This window comes from Nipponia nippon, unplaced genomic scaffold, assembly GCF_047370975.1.
Source record: "Nipponia nippon isolate SJK-2023a ecotype South Korea unplaced genomic scaffold, ASM4737097v1 scaffold_1, whole genome shotgun sequence".
NCBI classification, from domain to species: Eukaryota; Metazoa; Chordata; class Aves; order Pelecaniformes; family Threskiornithidae; genus Nipponia; species Nipponia nippon.
Genome location: NW_028262290.1, coordinates 67,478,539 through 67,496,667, shown reverse-complemented (window position 1 = coordinate 67,496,667; position 18,129 = coordinate 67,478,539). Strand labels below are relative to the sequence as shown.

At 40.9% G+C, this 18,129-nt stretch overlaps 1 protein-coding gene across 2 annotated transcripts in view; it reads left to right on the top strand.

The window, feature by feature from the left end:
- The window catches only part of TMEFF1 (transmembrane protein with EGF like and two follistatin like domains 1), a 125,197-nt gene that overhangs the window by 29,923 nt on the left and 77,145 nt on the right, over positions 1 to 18,129 (top strand). The window contains exon 2 of one of the 2 annotated variants that reach the window (XM_087758665.1): positions 9,482 to 9,547. The exons of the other annotated variant lie outside the window; for it this stretch is intronic. Within the exon in view, the coding sequence (XP_087614791.1) occupies positions 9,482 to 9,547 (66 nt within the window). The remainder of the gene's footprint in view (positions 1 to 9,481; positions 9,548 to 18,129) is intronic. 2 annotated transcript variants of the gene reach the window in all.

Here is an 18,129-nt window from a genome sequence, read left to right as displayed (position 1 = left end):
GGCAGTTTTACCATGACAAAGCTTGTTGTTCTAGAGACACGAACAGCGTTTTTTCCTTTCTCTTTTTCTTGCCATTGCCGTGACTTGGTATTGTGGTATTAAAAGCCCTTTGGGAGTTCAAGCAAGCCTAAGCTACGAGGCAAAACAGATCATTCTGTAGGTCAGCCTGTCTCCGTCACCATTCACCCTTTCATCTGTTGTATGGCCTGTGAACTTTATTTGGATAAAGACTATATTTTCTCTCAGACCACTGATAAAAGTGGTGAATGGTGTCAGGCTGAGAATAAGCATCTGAGCATCTCATTGAAAATGCCCTCACAGAAATCACAATTCCTGATTTACAATTATTGTTGATTTATAAGTCAATAAGTGTTACGGATATCTGTGTATGCTTTTTTTTTTAATAATTATAAATGAAATGCTTTGCAAAAGTCTATCTATCAGTTACCCTTCACAAAGAAGCAGTAATCTCACCAGAGAACAGTATCAAGTTTGCTGTCTGTCATAAAACTGTTGATTCACAATAATAAAAATAAATTAAGAAACAAAGATGACAGCATACTCATTTCATTGCCCATCTGCTGTTGTGTGATGTTACCCAGGATCAACATCAGCCTAACTTGAATGGTTAGGGGCGTATGATGCGGTATTATTTGTATAAGGAGCTGCATGTATTACGCAGTCTCTCCTGATTAGCTTGTCCTGTCTTTAATTTTCATTCTGCCAGAGAGAAACAAGACTGCTCTCCAAAGCTCTCCCAGCCTCAGCAAATTGAGCCAGTCCTCCACGCCAAGGGAGGAACTGATCAGAGGCTGCTGTGAATTTTTCCAGAATTAGAATAGGTTTTGTGAAACAAGAGCAAAACTTTCTCAGCTGGCTGGAAAGCAAATGGGCCCAGCTTTGCAGATCACTCACATGCCAGTCAGTATCTCTGTTGGAGGAGCTAGTACGTGATGCACAATACTCAAGGGGAGGGGCGCGAAACCAAAGCCTTGCCATCAAGTTGATTCCAGCAGATGAAAATCAGTATTTCCTGCAGAATTCCTCCAGCACGTTCAGGAAAGTGACAATGCAGATATCATCAGTTTAAATAAGAAGAAAGAGGTGATAGCAGACTGTTGAAGAAGTGCACACATTAAGGCACAGCATGAAGTAACATAACTAACCAGATATGTCTAGAAAATATGGTGCAGCATGGATGCCTCCCCAGGCAGCAAGGAGAGAGAAAAACCATTCAGCCTTTCCCTGCAACTGAAGTGAACAAATCTCCCAGCAAGGTAATATATCCCCTAAATTTTATGAGAAATGGTTTTCATCTGCTTCCAACAAATATCAACAACTGACCTGAATTTATTCATGACCTGGGGACTTAGTAGCTGGGTACTATATGGACATCACATCTTAACTTTCATGTTTATGTTTGAATAAGCTTGCATTTCTAGCTAGTCAGCTAGTCAGCCCCTCCTCGGTTGCTTCTTCCATCGCTTAAAAAGGAAACTATAGCACAGCAATGCTGACAAGGTTTGCTATAATGAGATTTTGAAAGTCTCATCTCCTAGAAGCAAGTGATCAGACAAAATGGTCAGTAATGGCCAAGAGAAACTTTGGGAACATAGAAATCCAAAAACAAATGCAGGGAACTTTAATTTATAGCTCCAAACAACATTTCATTAGTTTGACTGTAATGTGGAAAGCCTGCCTCAACGCTTTTATAAGCTTGAGATTGGCAATAATGGATCATGCTGCTATTTTTCTTTGCTGTCATCTTTCTTGATAAAAACTACTTTCCTCACCAGTCTCATAGTAGCAGGAAACATGTACTCATATTTCTGGAAACTGGAGAATATCCGGAATTGGGGAATTGGGGAAATGGATTTTCCGATCAACTTCTGTCCTGGTAGATACCAGTGGTATTAAATATCTCCAGGGCTGGAATATCACATGGACTGTTATACTTGAGATGGGAGGGGAGAAGAGTTGCTTAAGTCCCCTGCTTGGGAGAATTTTTAAATGCAAATAACTGCAAAGAGAGCAAGTCAGTTTAATTAGGACTTTTTTTTTTTTTTTTTTTGGTGGACAGCTACTTACCTGCGTAAGTCCTTTATCCCTAGTTTGTGTTTTCTAGGCCACATCTGAGTTGAGCATAGTCTGACCAGGGTCTTTGTGCTCCTGTCTTACAAATCTAAAGAACCAGCGTGTTGTCCCTTTAAGTGAAGACTGGCTTTTGCTTCTGTAGCTTTCTTCCTTTAGCTTTGATGGTAAATAAATGAACTCCTTGGGGTCTTTTTAGAGCAATCTGAGACTTGTGATGCCAGAAAGTGTCTCTGAAAGGAATAAGGCTGTGAAATGAGTGTTCTCCATTATACAACTGTCTTCCTTTAAGTGGTAATTATGATTCTCCTAAAAAAAAAAAAAATTCAAAAGCCCGCTGAAATGATGAACCAGATCAGCTCTTCCCTCTCTTCCACATAACAAAAATGTGACTGTTAGCCTCGTTCGAGCCCCATCCCCTCCAGCCTTCTGTATCAATTTACCTTAGTATACCACACAGCACAGAGAAATTAGTCTTAAGTGAATATTTAGTTGTTATACAAGAATAAACCTGTCAGGAAAATAAGCTAATTATAAATGCCTCCCCTGTATACAAGTTATAATTTTGGGGTTTTGTGTGTAAGTGGAATAACAATAGAAAGAAAGACACTGTGCTCGAATTAGCATTTTAATTTCTACTTTGAAATTTGAACGCTATTGTTCAAAAGATTTTGTTCTCTCCTTTGTTGTAACTATGCACCCTGGCTTTTCAAAAAAAAGTTTAGTTGTGTGGGACAGGAGGTTCTTTCCTTTAAAGCTAACAGCTACTTTTAGAGGACTTCTAATAAAGATGTTTAAGACTATCCATTCAATAAGCAGACTATTCTGGGGAATTTTGACGGCAGGAAAAACTATGCAAGAGCTGCCCAGGCACCTGGGAAGATGAGACGAGTCATCTGTGAGTCAGAGGAGGGGAAAGCCTGCCAGAATTGGTTCAGTTCCCAGCAACACTGCTACCTTGCCGTGTGGCTCCCTCTGGGTTGATCAAAACTAGAATAATCCATCGAGATTTCTCATCAGTACTTCTTAGCCAGTGCTGCTGCTGCAATTACTAATGTAGAAAATTCAGAGACACGTGTTCCAGGTCGCAGATGGCCGTTCCTGGTCATTGTTAGCCGAGTCGAAGACAACATGTTAGGGGTTGCAGCATGCCTGAAAATCCTAGTCTGCGCAGGCCATCTGCTATTCATTTTACTTATCTATAAATAGGCTTAATAATGCAGATGACATCTTCAGAGGGAAATGTATACTTTTAAGGGAACGAAGTTTTCAAATAGAAGGCACAGCTCTTCCCATGTACGGATTTGATAAGAAATGGTGAGTGCTTGCAGTGGTGGGTTTCTGTAGATGCTGCAGTTCTTCCAGTGTAGAGAAGCCAATTGCCCTGAAGTTAGGAAAGATGAGTCCAACTCATGGAAATGTCGGAGAGGGTGAAATACAATCATGAAGTCTCTGATCAACATCTTTCCTTTTGTCCAGACCAATGTGTGTCAGGGAGGCTCAGGATGCTAACATGTTATTTTATTTTCACTTAGTCATTATTTGCAGAATTGAGTGGCTGCGTGCTAGTTCTTGGGAAGGTGATGGATGTGGCTCAAAAAATGGAGCAACTATGAGAAAAAGGCCAGAGGGGATTGCCAGAGAAATTCAGTGTTCAGTTAAGCAATTAACTTTCACTAAACAAGAAGAGGAAAGAGCATTTATAAAACTATTCTGTGAGTTTGTAATCTGAAGTTCTTGGGTTTTACCAGCCAGTATTTAAAGATAAGGCTTTGAAGGTTAAATCTAAACCTTAAAACAGCACTAAAATTCAAGAACTGTGTGAAGAAAAAGGCAGATTTTAATGCATTTTCCATATCTTTCTGAAGCTTCTTCTAACAGGATTCCTTCTATCCTCATAGATAGTGTAACCGTAGCTTAATCAAGTTACAAGTGTTCAAAATCTCTCATACATGCCAGCTGAGCTTCATAGTGTCCTCCTGATCACGCTGCTGTGCACCCCACCTGTGCTAATCCTCAGCCAGAGGACCATCTCATACCCGTATCACTCACTAGTAACTAGGAGGTTGTGTGCAGAATCCAAATCTTGCCATGGTAGTTTTACCAGTCCGTCTTCTTTGTAGGAAAAGGGTGCTAGGTGCGTAGATGCTAAATTTCAGGACAAGTGATATGCTTTTTATTGAATGCGATAGAAACATAGTAAAAACAGAAAGAGCATAACAATAAATGGTGAAAATAATGATAGTTTAAAATCAAGTCACTCTTGTTAACACCAACACTTAAGGGCATTCGAAGTGCTGTGATACTTTCACCTACTAAGGTGGGCTGTATCTATTTTCTCAGCTGTAAACTTGGTTAAATGTTTCGGTTTGTTTTTTTAAAATGCAGCTTTATATTAAATCACTGGAAAAAATTAAGGATGTAAAAAGAAATCATATAAAACCTCAACCCGTCAACATGTTTTCATGCTTGTGCTATTAAGGATCCTGCCCTTTTGACACAGGGTCATGAAATACTGAGCAAATGACACATTTACACCCACCCCTCCCAGCCTCTGGGACAGGGAGGCAGTCGCTCTCCGACCTCCCACCAACCCAGTTCCCTCTTTCTGACCACCACCACCTTTCTTTCGAAAGCCCTCATCCCCTTCCCACCCGCCTGTCCCCACCTGGCCTTTCTATGACCTCCCGTCCGTCAAAATCCCTGACACCTCACTCCCAGCTCCATCCTTCCCATCGCTGCTCCCAGCTCCGTTAATTGGCTTCTCATCTCGTTTCTGCCCAGTCTGTCTTTAACCCTGGGCTACCATTTTTCTCCCTCAGCACTGTGTGTTCAAAGCGTCCGACTCTGGCTCGTGCCTGGCATATATGTCAGCCACGTGCCTCCGCAGAAGAAATCTCAGCACCACCCAGGGACCCGTTGCTGAAAATATTTTCTTGCTTTTTCTGCTTTCTTCTGTCACAGCTTGTCTTCTGCATGCTCGGGTCATATGGCTGCATGCCTTTCTACAAAGCAGGCACCGATTCCTTCTGTCCTCAAACCCCTTGCCCTCCCCGCAGATAGTCCTGCTCCAAGTCCTTTTGGTCTCTGATACCCTGATGGCTGCCTCACCTTTCCCTTCTTATTTTGTTCAAATACATAATTTTTCTGCTTCCTTCTTTGTGAATTTCTCTCACTGAGGTTTCTAATGATCTGGACTAATAACCTGAACTAAGCTGTAGACCTGCCATCACTTCACTATGGTAGTTTAGACTTACTATAACACATGCCTTTGCTTAAAAAAAATGTATTTTCAGAGTATGGTCTTTTTTTCTTTTTAATTTCATGCCCAAACTTCTGTCTTCTTGTGGTTCTCATCATGCAGTGTCTTTGGGCAATTGTCCATCCAGCCCCCTGCCTCCAGCCAGCTGTATGTGAACATTACACTTTGATGGACTCAAGATTAGCCTCTCGGTCGCACAGTATGCTTCCTCTCCGCTCGATTTTCTTTCTCTCTCACCAAGTAGCCGCCTTCTTACCTGAATTTTCTTTCTCATCTGGTGCCTTTCCTTGGCTGTTCTCCAGCACTTTCTGCTGATGCTTTTTCTCAAAATGACACCAGCAGACAGCACATGTGTATGGGTGAACAGTAGAGGTTTGTGAATGGGCTTCTTGGAGGGTTTCCTGGAAGCCTTCATGGGCAGCCTGTCATATCCAGATATCTAGGTCTATTCAGGCTTGGTGTGGGTGTGGGCCTGTCCTTGTTATTGCTATTTCTTAAGCACAACCCCCTCCCCAAACCTAATTTCAGGCAGCACAATGAAGCTCCCTTTCTCTCTTCTGCTAGTGTTGTATCTGCAACTCTGCATCATTACCACCACCTCTGTGGCCTGCACACTTAGGGTCTGTTTAAATCCTGATAATTACTCCTGAAAACCATTTACCCTGGCTGGCCTTTTGTCCCTATTGCAACAGAAAAAAATAAGATCTATGTGTTGCCTCCTGTTTCGCTTATTGTAATCTCTGCTGACACCTCCACCTCCTACTTCAAGCCCCGTGAAAGGCAGCCATCAAAATCCCCTTTCTTGCCTGTCACGATGACCTTATTACCTCCCTCTCTGAATCCTTGTGCTGACACCTTTGGCTGCCTCTAGTTTAAATTTCTTGTTCTTTTGTTTTCGGGCCTCCCATAACTCTTACCCTAGCCAAGCGGGTTCCCTTTCATTTTATCCTATTCCCAGCTCTTTCTGCTCCGACACTGCTGCCGCTTGTGCTCTTCTTTCTCCTTCTCACCAGCCCTCTCCCCTTGACCTAGGCTGCAAGTTCCTCGACTTTGTTGTCATTGATTATATCCATTCATAAGAAGCCTTGCTGCTTTTTTGCACAGATGAAAGAAGAGAGACTTCTTTTTTTCCCCGTGTTCCCTCCTGTGCCCTGGCTAGAGGCATCTCACGGGCTTGCCCTGGTCACCTTGTCCGTCACTCATCTGCCACTGATTGGCAGCAGCTCGTGGTCAAGGTGCGCTGGGAGCTTTGAGTTGGGGTCTCTTTTCCTCTGCACTTCGAGGTCTCTAAGAGGCATTCAGACAATGTGAAAGGAGTTTTAATAATCAGTTGTGGCAATTCAGGCATACAGATGTCAGGGGTTATTTTGGCTTCAGAGTATTTGGTCATCCCTAGGATGAAGCTGATTTGCCCGCTGTCTGCACGGAGTTCTGGCCCAGGACACCACTGCCACATCTGAGGGGTATTTCCTGAGTTGAAGCCTTTTATTTCAGTGAGGAATGGCTTTCCGTATGCTTTGAAGTATGCTAATCATGTTGTATGTTTCATAGTTTGTTCTATTTGCATTTACAAATCAGAGTTTAGTTATAGATGATTGTTATATTGAGCTAAAATAAATTAGTATTTTTATATTCTTCTGTTCTATTATGCTTTTTGGTCACATTATCTTTCCCTATGTGGGCAGAATTCAGTGTCAACACTTTCAAGTAATTTCTAATATATTTGGTCTTTTTGAATGAATAAGTGAAAATCAGAAAGAAAGCTCCTGATTTTCCTGAAGCTTCCCTGTTATCCCTATTCACTAAGGGTCTGCAGTAGTCACCTGCAATTTCAGTGCTTTGCTGGTAACTGCCCGTACCTTTTTGCTGCCTGAGAGGTGTAGTGTAAGGATATATTGAGCTGTATTTTCTGCTTTGTATCTGCAAATCCCGCAGTGTGTGACTTGCAGAGGAGAAGGCTTGGCAGAGCTGCTGCAAGGTGGACAGTGGGTGCCCATGCCTTGGCACACCCGGCACAGCCAGAGAGTCGGCTGCGGCCATACGCAAGCAGCACAGGCAGTGTGTCTGTCCTCTGGATGGAGAAATGCCCTGCATGTTTTGGTCTGCCGTAGCGTCTGGCTACCAAGTGGCAGACACAAAACCTGGTGAAATCTTGGCTGTCAGATGTGGCATCGTGCTTGCAGTCCAGGGGAGAGCATCATCTGAGTTCACTGAGGCAGCTGAATTGTCAAAACTGTTAATGTTTTACATTTCTAATATTACATTCTCATGTTCGTGCTTTATCAAATGCAAATTTACTCCTTTGGTTTAGTTTTCATCTGTACTGAAAGACCTGATTTAAAGGACCTCAATGAGAGGACTATGTTGAAAACTGATGGTATTTTACAGTGGTAATGGAGTTTGTCTGAGACGAGATGACATTCAGTATTACCTATTGATGAGCTGCTGTTTTTCTTGATTTATATATACTTTTTATTGGTAGTTTTATGCTTTGCTGAAGGGTTTAAACAAAACCAATATTATTGCTCCATGGATGCTGTCCAGTTTTGTAGGGCTAAAAAAAGCCACTCATTCAAAGAGTTCCTTGATGAAATTATCATTAAGTCACTGGCATAAGTGAGGCTTTTTACTTATGTTTTCTACACACTTTTTTTCATTTATTGGAAATAACGTTTACAAGAATCTGCTAATTTCCTAATTGCCTGTACCTCTTGGAAAAATATTGGGATTTTTAAGATAGCAATCATGTGCTCAGCCACTTTGTGATAATCTTTCGTATTGTTTCCCTCCTTATTTATTAACAGTCATAATTTCTCAATGGTAATTTTTCCCCCTTCACAGCCACAGTATATTTATAAGGGCCCTTTTGTTCTCGGTAATCACTTTAGCTAGCATTAAATCATTCTTCTTTTCTGCTGCCCTTATCTTTTCTCTGCAAGGCTTAACTGACTGTAGTTTTCTTTCATTTTTCCCTCCTTCTCCGCTTGCCTTTGCACTCAGATCTGTGAGCAGTTCCTACAGAAACCGTATTAGTTACCTCCCACTCCTCTTTTCTGAAAGTGTTGTCTTCTGCTCCTTAACTCAGGTTTGCATTCAGAATTTTCCAGCCTTCTTCCCTGCTCCTGGATTTGAGTACTCCTTTCCTCATAGTGACTTAACAATAACACTTACTATTTGAAAATTGATTTTGATCTGCAAAGTCCTTTGTAAAAATTAATTGCTGAATAGTAAAGCATTCTCTGAAGGAGCTCTCTTACCAAATCCTGAGCACTCTGTGGGCCTGCTCCCTGCTCTGAAGAGGCGAAGTAGCTCATGAATGTCGCCCTCAGTGCTTTCTTTTATCAGGCAGGTGTGTCCTTAATCCTCAGGGAAGAGCTAGGTCTAACCTGAGTTCGGAGTGAGCAGTTGAACAAAAATTGAAGAGAAACTCGGTCTCTTTCAGGAGAGGGTGTCCCTTAAAAGCTCAGTTTCAAAGTTGCTTCTGGAGCCAGAACTAAGTGCAAATAACAAAATGAGATGGAGATAAATGTTCAAATAATTTACCTGCTTCTGTAGTTTTTGATTGAGCTTTGAAGTAAATGTCTTATGCATTGATTATTTGCTTTTTAATGATCTTATCAAGAATGCTTTTTAGAGATGAAGAAATGCTTTTGAATGAGGATATGAATGGGCACAAATAGATCCTCTCCAGTATGAATACCTGCCATTCAGACAAGATGAATTGCTTTTCAGAATTGTGCGGTTTCTCTGATCAGTTGCTACAGTCAGGAGCAGCCAAGAATACCAATAAAAAGGCAGACTTTCTGGGAGCAAGTCAGTGGTACTCTGCCTGTGATTAACTTCCCAATCCTCTCTGCCTTTCAGAGGCACCGAGCAGCAGAAGGGTCTTCTCCTGCTTCTCCTTCTGTGCTGGTTTTATTTTGGACATTCTGAAGAGAAAGTGTTAAAATAGAACAAAAATTGCCAACAACTTTGGAGAAGCGAAGTTAATAACACTTGTTCTCACTAGAGCCTGCAGAGATTCGGGGTTTTCGTTTTTCTTCGTGACTGTAGATTTGCTATTTCTCAACAACATAGGTTTGGGCTGGAAAATTATTATTAACTGAATTTAAAACTTTCCATCAACAGGCCACCATTCTGAAGAAAGCTTCCATCTCCCCAGAGAGGACAGGCAGCTGAGGCCGCCCTCTAAAGGTAGGGAGGTTTCATCCAACCCTCGGGGAGAGAGGGGCTCTCAGCCGAGGATGTCCCTCTGAAAGTTGACATCTGAGCTCAGAAATGGGCTCCTGGTCCAAAGTGAATCCCCTAGTTGTCCCCACTTGCTGTGCTTTGATTTACATCATGGGGTGGTTTTGCTGAACATGCACTGGATTCATTTCAGAGAAAAGTAAACTGAAATGTGCAGTTAAGGGTTGCATCTACCATGCTCCAGGTGCTAATGGCCATTCAGTACGTGGGGCCCGCCCAGAGCTAGTCTGAAATGGTGCCTCCGGGGAACACATGATGGGGCATCAAGTCCTCAAGACCAAATGGTTTTCTTTGCAGATCCTCCTGTTGTGCCACTCTGGAAGACTGACATGTAGGACAGTCTTCTCTAAGAAAAAGAAACTGGATACTAGCCATGATTTCTAGAGTTCTGAACTTGTAAAAGAGTATTTTGCTTCCAGTGTGCTTCACCATCTGTCTTTGCCATGTCTTGTGTTTGTGTTTTTGGAACAACAGGTTTAATATGAGGAAAGTTGCAGGCAGGTTTGAGAGCCGAGACTCAGAAGTAGTGCCATATGTAGATACAACAATATCGTTTAGTGTTATCGGACCAATCTGTAAGCTGCGGGTTTGTGATATTGTCACATTTTGGTTGAGGGCAGCAGGTACTTTCTCTGCAATTTCTGGCCTGGAATGGGTGGTTGGGCTCCTGGCAGGAGAGACAGGGCATTTTGTGTAGCAAGTGCTCTTTAAGACATGGGATGACTATCACATTTTCTGTGTGAGATAACAGGTTCATTTTTCAGCATGAAGTATTTCCACCATTACTGGGAGCAACTGTTTTTCACTGGCTCTCACTGTCAGTACGAGAGCTCTAACATATTTCAGGACCTCTTGAGTGGTTTTTCCACGATCCATTTCTGAAGCTTGCCTACTGTTAGATATTGAAAATATCTGTGTTAGATATTGAATGTTAGATATTGAAAATTATGACAAGTACCTCACACACAGGGTGCCTGTTTTGGTAGCGGTTGTAACAACATCCCTGTTTGCTACTTAGCAGCAAATTTAGGTATCTTAGTATTACAGTGGATACCTGCTATTTTAATATATGTGATGCCATCTCAGGATACCTACCTGCATTTAAGGTACTGCACCAAAAGGGTGCACTACTCCTGGGAATCCCATGCTTTGTCTTTCAGCCCCATGCAGATCTCCCAGATATCCTATAGCATCTAAAACGGTGCTAGAAGCCAGTGGTTAAGCCGCTAAACCTCTAGTCCAGCATGCTGTCATGGGAGGAGGTGACGAAAAGCACCTCCAGAATCTCTCAGCCATGCCAGCAAAAAGGAGGTATTGCTGGGTAACACAGGGATTTACAAGATGAGCGTCAAGGTGAGTGTATTACAGGAGAAAAGGAAAGAGTGATTTATTTCCTAAGATTCTGTTCCATATTAGATGAAACATTTGGCAAAGATGTTGCATGAATCACCAGAGGGATGTTGTTTATCCTTGAATTGCCCAGACATTACATAGTTTTGTCTCTTTCTAGCTCTGGTCATTCATTGCAAGTAGATCACGCACAGCTTGGTAGCCGCATGATATCCCCTGTATGCACTGTTGGTCTGTACAGCATATGAAGGCTTTAGGTGAAATTAAGTTTATGGCATCATAATAAGCTGCAGTGTTTCTTTGCTAAAAGAGCAGATGGTGCTTTCTCAAAGGAAACAGAGCAGTAACTTCACCCGCTAGCGGAGACTCGCTGCCTTTGCCTCTCTGTCTCGTAGCTCTGTTCAGATTGACAGGGAGGTCAGAGCTTAGTCTGGGAATTAAAAAGTTTTCTTGCTGGGACTGTGAGAGAGGGAAGCAACGTTAAAGATGGCAGCAGATGGAACATGTACCCAAGCAAGCTCTTGGCATGCCCCAGTTTAGCTAGCTGTTTCACAGCAGCATCCTTGTATGCTTTGCGGGGTCATTGATGGGAGGTCTGTTGGTGACTGCAGAGTAAGCCTGTGCAACAGTAACTGGGTATGACTCCGCTGGTTCAGGCAGGTGTGGTTAAGATTTTAAATTCACGTGCTCCTCTCCAGTAGGTTCAAATCAAACCCCTTTTGTTTCAATCACAGTGGAAGTCTTGAAAAAGAACATTTTGCAGAAAGTACTGATTTTGATCATCTGTATTGCTTTATGTGTCTGTTATAGTTTGATTTTGAAAGTGAAAGAAAGCTCGCTCAGTTTTAGTGGAATACCACTGGGTTTTGATTATGTTTGCTAGAAAGGAGGTGAGGGTCTAGATTTGCACTAGAAAATTCAACAGGTTTTACTTGCAAGTTAATTTGAATTTTTGCAAAGCATGTTCCCAGATACTGTGTAAAGAGAAAGAGAGAGGGAGAGAAAGAAAGACTTCTCTAGTAGACTTATCATCTCACATATTTTCATGGTGTTTTTCAAATTTGTCTATCTTTCTCAGAACCCAAGAATGCATAATTAAGATCCCTGTATTTCTGCACAGCCAAAAAATTAGTCATATTTCAGGGAACAGAATGCCTTAATGCAAACAATTCACATTCAGCATCAGAAGTAACATTTTAAGTATCAGCCTACTGCCTCAAGGTGCTTCTTTCTTTCTCTGCATTTCTCTCCATGTGTACCTGTAAAAGCCAGCTCTGCCCTTTACAAAGTCATTTTATTGTGGCTTCCAGTTCATCAGCTACTGGGAACACGCAAGCTAGCTAATATTCCTTTTGCTTTAGAAGTGGGAGAGAGAGCATGCCAACTCATAAGGGCACAGTATCAGAGACTAAGGAGGCAAATTAAAAAGTAATACGAGAAAAAAATATTTCTAGCCCTTACAGAAAAATCTCATGCAAATGTGACAGAGAAAGAAAGGAAAGGAAGAGGAAATAAACTGAAACGGTCCTTTAAAGAAAGAAATTATGCAGATATGTATCTTGATTTTCACAAGTGTTATTAATTTTTTTAATTAAATTGGATGTTGTAAAATTGGGTGCAAGATTTACAGTTCTCTTATGAACAGCATGATCAAATGACGACAATTCTTTCCCCACTTTATACTCTCCATAGAGCTCAGCAATAATGTATTTTCTCAATTTAAAAGCTTTCTTATGTCTTATCTCAAAGATCAACTGTGGTCAGCTGGAAAAAAAAATCAAAGAAAGCTTAAAATAAAGATGAAGTGACATTCATTTACTTAAATTTTCTTGAGAGTGCTGCTTGCAAATACTATTTCTCATGGAAATGATAATATATTCCTGACAGAAAACATTTTTCTGCTGCAATGGTTTTAGTAATATCATCTGACGCCATATCAAGATAGCTAAAGACCAGTAGTAATTTCACCAGGAATGTAAAATATGCTATTGGACTGTGAAAAGGAAGAAAACAAATCAAAGCCAATTGAGATATCTCAAAGTTAAAAGCAACTTCTCACAAAGATTGTTTTAACGGAAAGAAAGGGAAAATATTGTGAAGTATATTTACATCATTATGGGTACCCTTACTAACATAAATGATGAAGACTTATTTCTGACATTAATTCAGCAGTCTTACCCCAGTTCAGAAAATCACCTGAGATGGAATTTAACTTTTAAACACATTAATATTTTGCACTGAAGTCCATAAACACATTTGTCTGTATGTATTGAGCCAGAACAGCCTGAGGATTGAATCTCAATTCTTGGTACAGAGTCATGGGACTCTTGAGTTACCAGAAGCAGAAACTGCCCTTAATCTAGACAAAGGAACTTGAAAACTCTGAAAAAAATACTAAGAGAAAAGGGGGAAAAAAGGAGTGTTTATGCCTTCCAGAAAAGTAATTATATGACTTTTATTGTTATTCCCATCTGTAAGCGGGTATTCTTTGAAGGTAGCTCAAGCAAACTGCAACTCGTGAGCTGCTGTTCCCAGCTTTGACCAGCATCTGAACAAGACCTCAATGTCTCAGGTTTTGGGTGTTTCACAGCTTGTCATCCGTGGTTTCACCCCAGCTGTTAAGGACGTTGTGCAGGGTGAAGAAGAGTTACGTAGGAGCTCCCACCTTCTGTGGAGCTCAGGGGACTTGCATATGGCAGCCAAGCAGGGAGGGTGCCTGCTTTTTTTCTTTCCCATCACCTGTGAGTGGGATGGGCCGAAGCATGTTAGACTACACGGTCTTCTCAATCACAGTGGTTTGTCCCCAAGAGCAGATCAGGAGGACCATGTATCGACCATGCCTGAAGACACCAGGGAGCTCAGAGCAGGTCTAGGACATGTTGTTGGCCACAATCACAAGGCCACTTGGTGCACCAAAACCAGGGAAGTGCCCCTGCAGGCATAAAGGTGACCAGCAGACTTGGTTGTTTCCTGTTTTTTTTGTTCATCAGGCATGAGTCAGCCTAAGTAGTGCCAAATGCACCACAAAATACAAGATTTGAAAAGCACTGACAATATTACCCTTATGTGAGACCATAAAGCATCGCCTGTGGTTTGCTTCACTCCTCATCCTGCATCCCACAGCCTCATGGGATGCAGATAGGTGAATGCTGGGTGAGGGGGTGGATCTGTCGTGGCAAGGACTCTGAGTGTTTTGGGTGGTTCCCTGCTTTAACACCTGATACACAGACACAATGCAAATGTGCACTGTTGACAGAAATGGCCAGCTGGCAGAGTATGTGTCTGTGCCTCTGATATTTTAAATTTAGGATGTCTACTGCTCCATCCTTATTCATGGACATGATGATGAGTTTTTCAGAGCCCTTGATTGTTTAATATAATCTGTTTACTATGAAACATCTGATGGCTGTTATAGAAAATGTCAGATAATTTATGTTCCATTTTTCCATTCTGAGAAGAAAAAATATAACCATTCTATATCAAGAAACATTTCAATAGCTTATAGACACATGGACAAAATGCACAAATGTCAGATGCACAGCCCTGAGCAATGGGGACATAAGCTGAATAAAATTCTAGTTGCATTTGCTAATGCCTGATAATTGACATGATAATAGAAGATTACAGATATGGGTATTGTTTGTATTCTAACCCTATTTTCTGTGATTTTCACACTGCAAAGACTATTCCAAAAATTATATCCTTTTGGTACTGAGATTAGTTTTATAAATGAATTGAGATTTGGGAATGACACTTCAAATTAGCACTAAGGTAGTGTTCTGGGGGAGCTGGATAAAATGAATACTGGAAAACCTATTGCGTTTTCAATCTGATTATAGTAATTTACCCGAGATAAGAAAGAATCATCTCTTTCACTTTTCTGTAATTATTACAGGGTAGATTCTGTATTGTAAAATACAAAGATTTGTTTTCCAGTCTTATGATTATGGCAAAAATGTTTACTTGCTTTTAAAATAAGACAGTAAGCTCTAAGAATGCTTTTCTATTCTAATTAAAAGACACAATGTATAATAGCATAATACTCGAATGATGGGATTTTATATAAGAAGACATTACTCTCTATGAGTCTTTTTATTTACAGGTAAACATGAGCATTCCTGATGAATTTCACTGAGGTTTTATAGACATGTAGTTGTTTCAATTTAACCCTTCCATTTGTATTCTCAGAGGAACAGAACACTAAAACCAAGCCAAAATATCAGTGCTTTGTATATTTGTGAAAGAAAATAAGTTGTTATTCAAAGGCAATTCTTTCAGATAAGTCAGTTAAATGTGAATGGAAAAGAAAAGCTACAATTTAAAAGCATTTTGTGAAATATACTTTTTGAAATAGGAAGGAGCTTGTGCCTTTGACAAGACAATTTGTAGGGAGACAGATTTTCCATGGCTTCAGTTATTGTGCTTCAGGAGCAACAAAGAGGCAGCCGGTGTCCTCTTTGTCAGTTCAGGGGCTTCCAGTCTCTCTGTGCGTGGCAAAACACTATCAGCAGCACTCACAAATATTTCATAAGCTAAGAAAGATCGGCTGACGTTCAAGTGAAAGGAATTTCTTCTTTTCAAAATCATTGACATCACGCACATCTATGTATGTTCAAGGGAGTGATTTATTATTAGCAAAACCAATACATTTTTTAAACGCCTTTATTTGGGAGTCTGACTGCTTTACCCAGATCTGTATGTTGCAGAGAAAATACTACCTTTGCTATAAGCTTCTTGCTTTATAAACATAGAGTGAGGAATTCTGCCCTGTTTTCATAACAGCTTTGCATACCTCTTTGTCCTGGAGAGTCGAGAGAAGAGGAGTCCCTTAGCTCTTTCTGGAGCCTTACGGGTTGCCCCAGACTTGTTCCACTGTTATCACTGAAATGCTACGCTTAGAAACCTGCTTTATTGTTGTTTAATGGTGGATTCAGTTCCCTCTGCGTAGCTGTAAGCACAAGGAATCCCCTATTTTCTCTCTTCCCACACCCAACACAACTTATTTTGCATAATTAAGCAAAAGAGAAATGCTGTTTTAGAGAAGTTTTGGTATCACGGTCACAATGAAAGCAACTTAAGTATTTTCCTTCAAGGGGTGGGGTTTTTATCTTCCTTCATGTTTTATTTATGACGTTTTGGCTGGCCTACTTCTACTCCCATTGGAAATTCCCCAGAAAATGCTTTATAACGCCCTGCTGATGGAAGAACTGGCAAGCTCTCTCTCCATTAAATGCAGCCAACAGAATATTCTCAATCAGAATTTAAGTTTCTCTTGTAATGAGCGATTAGAAGAACATTTCGGAAGTTTTTGCCACAATTCCTTAATCACAGGATTAGGTAGTACTGATGCTGCCTGTGCTCTCCTGTGTGTTTTTAGGGGAAGCAGGACAGCAAACTGAGGCATCTACTTGTTTAATCCTCATTAGTTCCCTGCCTCCTGACTCCTTTCATGCAAATGGCAATTCATACCAGCTGCCTGGCTTTCGCATTTGAATCCTGTACCACCATCTCACTGTCGGCCCTTTCTTCAGCAGGTCCTCTTCACTCCTTCTCTTTTACCATGATCTTCCTCCAGGCCTCTCTCCTTGCCCTCCCTCCTTTATGGGAAACACAGGGATACCTTCGTCCCCGCCACTTCTTTGTTTCATCTTCCAATGTGCTTTGTCTTTTAGTCTGTGACTTGTATATGGGTTTGAAAAGTAACTTACTGTATGTTGAAACAGAGCCTTAGGGTGAAGTGTTCCCGAGCAACCTGGCTCCTGTGCAAGCCTACAAACAGCAGTGTTGAATAATTATTGCTGGCGCTGGTGACAGCAATAACTGACTATTTGTGTCTGTAGGTAGGGTGTAGGAATGGCTAATAGTTCCTGAACTTCAAGGCTGGAAGAAAACTGAATTAATTACAGAGGGCCAGGGTACCTCATGGCTTTATTCCTAGTGACACTGGTCAAGCAAAGCTAAATGCTGATAATGCCATAGTAACTTCTAGTTATCTAAAATAGCTTTGCTTTGCTGAGATTGAACAATACTTAAACACAATAGTTAGATCCTAATGTCTTTGGAAAAAGGCATGGGAATTGTAAAACCCATTTTTAACATCTGGACACCTCAGAGTTAGCTAGAAGCTACCTTATTTGAACATCCACTTGGCAATTACTCTGACAAAGCACTCACTATTAGCACAGGGTCTGACTCCAAGACTAGGATTAGATTTTAATTCTGAGCCAGGAACTTCTGAAGAACATCATCATTTCCTCTGAAGAACATCATCGTTTCCTTTTAAATCTTTAGAGCTTTAGAGAAGCATCTCATTCTTCAGCCAAGTATCTCTGTTATTACTAGTCCTGAGCAAATGCTGACATTTACACTGAATTGTATGCTAGCTTTCTGATTTCAGGAGCATATACTGCAGACACAGCACCTTGTAACAGAGGGCTAGATTTCACTGGAAGACTATAATGAGTCTATAACCAGAATATAACCATATATTCAGTGGGGAGAAAGTGCAAAATGAAATTGTATTATTTTACTGGAGAACAAGTTTCAGCATTAATTAATTTGGATTTAATACATTTGCGATGGAAGACTGCTCTACATCAGACACAGTGAATTTTGAATTATTTAGATAGGGTCAAATTATAAAGCATTGTGATCATTGTAGTTCTTACTTTTAAATGAGTAGACTTCTTAAGCTTTTCAAGTAGTGTGCAATCCACTTCAGCCTTTTAATAATGATGACCTGTGCTTCTTTAAACTCCTGAGCTTTTGAAAAGGGCTTAGTTGGGTTTTTTTTCCCCCTGAATGTTACCCGTGTGGTAAGAGATCTTCTCAGATGAAATACGTTCTTATTCTTTTTAGCTTTTTCCTCAGTTTCTGCCTCACTGTCTTTTATCAGCTGTACTGTGGTAGGCATGGAAATGAGTGCAGATGCTTCCTCAGAGGTGGGATACTGTTTTTTCTCCTTCAGAAGATGAGGGGGAGGGAAGGGGGAAAGGGAAAGGAGAGACATGCTTTCTTTTCACCTCTGCTTGTGAAGGCTTGCTTTTGTTTCCACATTTAGCCAGGCGAAAGAAAAAATGGAGTGCAAGGCCAAACATCTTAGAGCCTTTAAAACGGTGCTATTGATTTGTACTTTACTTGACTTATATGTAACAATACACATGGAGCAGGCAGGGCAC